The 4,016-nt window shown below is 53.4% G+C and overlaps 1 protein-coding gene across 1 annotated transcript in view; it reads left to right on the forward strand.

Moving 5' to 3' along the window:
• Nucleotides 1-4,016, forward strand: part of LOC113208250 (translation initiation factor IF-2) — a 43,108-nt gene that overhangs the window by 17,580 nt on the left and 21,512 nt on the right. Inside the window, exon 5 of the mRNA XM_052264154.1 lies at nucleotides 3,251-3,389. Coding sequence (XP_052120114.1) covers nucleotides 3,251-3,389 — 139 coding nt within the window. The remainder of the gene's footprint in view (nucleotides 1-3,250; nucleotides 3,390-4,016) is intronic.

A 4,016-nucleotide genomic window follows, 5' to 3' on the forward strand; every position in this document is an offset into this window, starting at 1 on the left:
AGAGGGGGCCTTATGGTGCTTTCAGCTTCGTAGTCAGTATCATTTAGCGCTGAGAAACTGGCCTGGGATCAATAACATCCCCAAGACAATTCCCCGCCCCTTTCACCCACTCCATCCTCCCCTCTCCCTCTCCTCCCGCTGGCAGTCGTTGCCTCAACGCCACAAAGACGTGACTCTGCCAGCGCGTCTGCCACCCGCCCCCGCCGACCCGCCGACCCGCCGCCCCAGTCGTTTCCTCTGTAAAGTCTAGGAAGCACCCTAATTTTCGGAAACGCGGTCGTAAGGGGCGGAATTTGACGACTAACGGTAAAAGTGTCCGCCTCGCATTCCCCATCCCCCCGTCCCCTCCCCGGATAGCGTCGGCGGCGTCCTGCTGTCCGGGGGTCGGGGCGAGCCTCGCGGAAACAGTCAGCAGTGTCGTTTACCCTGCCTGGCTTGAGTCGGGGCCGGGCGGGGCGGGGCGGGGTGGCATCCGCGGTCACCGACCCGCCCGATACGTTTCTCATACCGACCCCGCCTCGGCTGCCATCAGGGCCGTCTTACTCCGCCATAACGACACGAATAATCATTCCGTTACTCGCGCAGGGGATATGGCTGGGCTCCGCTCAATTTATGGCCCCGCGGGGCTGACAAGGGAACCTTTTCAGGTGTAAATCTCCGATTTCGTTGAAACTTGGAAAATTTGAAGGTCATTTATGTAGAAATCGGATGGCACTTGAAACTCTTCCTAAACCTGACATTCAGTTTTCCCCTATATAAGGTAGGAGGTAGGTGTTAGAAAAAAATATTTTTTGAAAAATGTAAAGCAGTGTTCTAAGGGGTAACTCATCAAAGTAGCGCCCTTTGGGCCAAAATTTTGTCCGTTTTGCTCTATTTTGAACCGTTAAAGCGGTAGAGGGATATTTGGAGCAAAAAACAGTGTCAGGCTTAAGTAAACCCCTAGTAAATGTTAAGTTTATGCTCTATTTTGAACCGTTAAAGCGGTAGAGGGATATTTGGAGCAAAAAACAGTGTCAGGCTTAAGTAAACCCCTAGTAAATGTTAAGTTTAGGAAAAATTTCAAGTGCCATCCGACTTCTATTATGATAACCTTTAAATTTTCCGAGTACCAACGAAATCGGAGATTTACACCTGAAAAGGTTCCCTTGTGAGCTCGGCGGGTTGGTCAGGGCAGCAGCGGGGGCGGCGCCGTCGAACACGATGTGTTGCCTATATCCTCGGGCGGGGGTGCCCCGCGTCGACGCTGCTTGCTCTTCGCACACTGCTCCCCGCCGCCCCCTCGGCCCCACCACCGCCCCGCGCTGTCCTTCCCTTCCGGGCTTCATCGCGACCCGTCCCGTTCGCTCGCCTCGCGTCCCATCCCGTCCGGATGAGTTTCGCAACCCAGTGCGTTTTGTTGACAGGGGCGACAGGCGGCGGCCGGCCCCAGTGCCGCACAGTCCCTCGCTCTCTGAACGTGCTGCGCACTTCTCCCGCTTCCCCTGTCCTGTCACGGCTCGGATTGGCCGCCCTGCCGTCTCGCCCTTTCAGTCTGCCACCTGGCCGAGGCTAACCCCTCACACTCTGGCCTCTGCTACGCAACCGGCTCGCCAGGCTCGGTCTGGCAGGTCCGCTGCTGCCAGCTGATGTGGCACCACCATTAAGTCCGTCCAAAACACCTCACGTCGTATACGCCCTTCCTTGCGGTCGAGAGGTTCCCAATACACAACAAGCCCGATTTTAGTTTTACCGCTTTTACGTACGCTTTCCGAGAAAATCCAGAGTTCATCATAGAAGACACTTGGTTCGAATGAGCTTTCAAGCAGACGACATTATGAAGCAACTGAGCACACAGTATGATTGCTGAAGACACTCAGGGATGCTTTTACAGATGTACTCGGAACAACTTTGTGTTTGCCCTGCGTTGTTGCCGCGCTGCGCTGCGCTGCTGGGGTGGCGATGGCGCCTGGCCCAGATTTGGGGGAGGAGGGGGGGGGGGTCGCCCCTCCTCTCGCTCTCTGTCGTCTCTAGTGAGCCACCTGAAAAAAACAGTTAATGCTCACAACTTATTCGGGAATAGTTTGAAAACATTTTCGTGTTTTAGTGGGCAAATGTTGGGGGCTCGGCGCCTGTGAAATTCAGGGTAGACCCCACCGCAGTACACGCGTACACTGAAGGCTAACTGTTGCCTATCCACCAGGCGCTATGAGAGCTTGCAGAGTTGGCCGGACGGCAGGTTTGTGACGGCTAATCACGGACGTACTTTCTGGACGATCTCTCACCTTACCCGCAAAACATCTAACAGATTCGTTCGCTAGGTAGTACAACGGCCTCCTACATTCAAAAACGTTCTTGAATGAGGTGAATGTGCTCGGCTAAACCGAGAACATTGGCTTTGTCTTCCTTCAAATTACCTGAGGGCAAATAAAAATTGCAAAATAAAAATCAATAAGGGTCAAGAACACGCTTTTCTGGATGCACTGTAACACACTACTTTTCGTTGCGCTCCTCAGCTTGTTCACCAGACAGGCCGCACTTCAGCAGGTTGATGACACTACACCTTAGCCTCAGCCGCAGCACCAGCACCAGCACCATGACCAAGAAAGTGAACTCCCACCGCTGAAAGTTAAAGCCGTGAACCTTCGTGCACACATGCCAGAGAAGATCGCGAGTGGTATTCGAGTGCGTTGATGAGGACTTGTTGAGTGGTTGATGAGGACTTGTTGAGTGGTTGATGAGGACTTGTTGAGTGGTTTGGCGAGGACATGGAGGGGCTGCTGGGCGCCGCCATCCTGGCGCTGCTGCTGCCCAACGCGCCGGCGCACATCCGCGGCCCGCCCGCCGCCCTGGAGGAGCCCGTCATCATCGTGGAGGATGCCGAGGGTGAGGACACCGAGGTTCGAGTCCCGGTGGACAACACAACCGCCGGTCGTCGAAACAAAAAAAAAAAAAAAAAAAGTTGTCCGTGTTTATTCTTTTGTGTCCCACGCGCATGATTTACGCGCTCGGGCGTTTCTCATCCTGCAAAAAAAAAGGAAAAATAGAAAAGACAAAAAAGGGGGAAATGTGCTAATTGGCAGTCATCCCGCTGCAGCCAGGGCTGTACTTAGGCGCCTAATTAGCACAACGGCGCCTTGTTTCGCTCGCAATGACTTAAGTCTGCTGCTTTTGTTTTGGAAGAAATAACACGCTAATATGACACTTTACTCGCCTTTCTGATCTGTGCCGCGGCGCGTCTTTGTAATTAAGGAACCCCTCCTGCTGCTTCCAGTGTGCTTCCGGCGGGCGTTGGCGGGGGGCCGTCTCCACGAGCAGCTCATCCGCCGCTCGCTGCCCGCGGACCACGCGGACCGCTGCCGGCGCGCCTGCGCGTCCGAGGACCACTTCACGTGCGAGGGCTTCAACTACCGGTGAGAACCCAAGAGCACGCAGAGGAACTATGAACACAATTATCACCAAATGCTGCACAGAAACTGTACTGTTGTTTTGTTGTCTTCTTTCCTTCTTTTTTGTAGGGGGGGGGGTGTTAACAAATTTTCAAAAGCCAAATTTTATTAGAAAGAGCAATAACATTTTTAAAACATATTTTTGAAAAAAATAATCGAAAACATTGAAATTTTAGAACATAACTCTTTGAGTCGCGATGAAATTTGAATTACGTAAAACTTTACTACTGGGTTTTTACCCTTTCTTATTATTATTTAGCTGAATACCACTCTACCTACGATACAATTAATATATGCGACGAATACGACTCGCATACCACAAATCGCGCCAAAGGGCGATGATGCCGACCTCTGCTGGAGCTAAAGAGGCTTTGTCCCGGCCAATTACAGCCATTCGTGTCCGAGTGAGGCTCGGCTCGGCTCGGCTCGGCTCGGCTCGGCTCGGCTCGGCTCCCGCTGCAACGAGAGACCCGCTCAGCAGCGATCCGCTCAGCGGCGGCGCGGCGTCGAGTTTGTAACGGAAATAATGGGGGAGCCGCGGGGGGCGCGCGCTATTATGAATTGCTAAAAAGGAGCAAACGCGCCGTTCCC

Source organism: Frankliniella occidentalis, unplaced genomic scaffold, assembly GCF_000697945.3.
Source record: "Frankliniella occidentalis isolate FOCC.00 unplaced genomic scaffold, Focc_3.1 Scaffold16, whole genome shotgun sequence".
Classification (NCBI taxonomy): domain Eukaryota; kingdom Metazoa; phylum Arthropoda; class Insecta; order Thysanoptera; family Thripidae; genus Frankliniella; species Frankliniella occidentalis.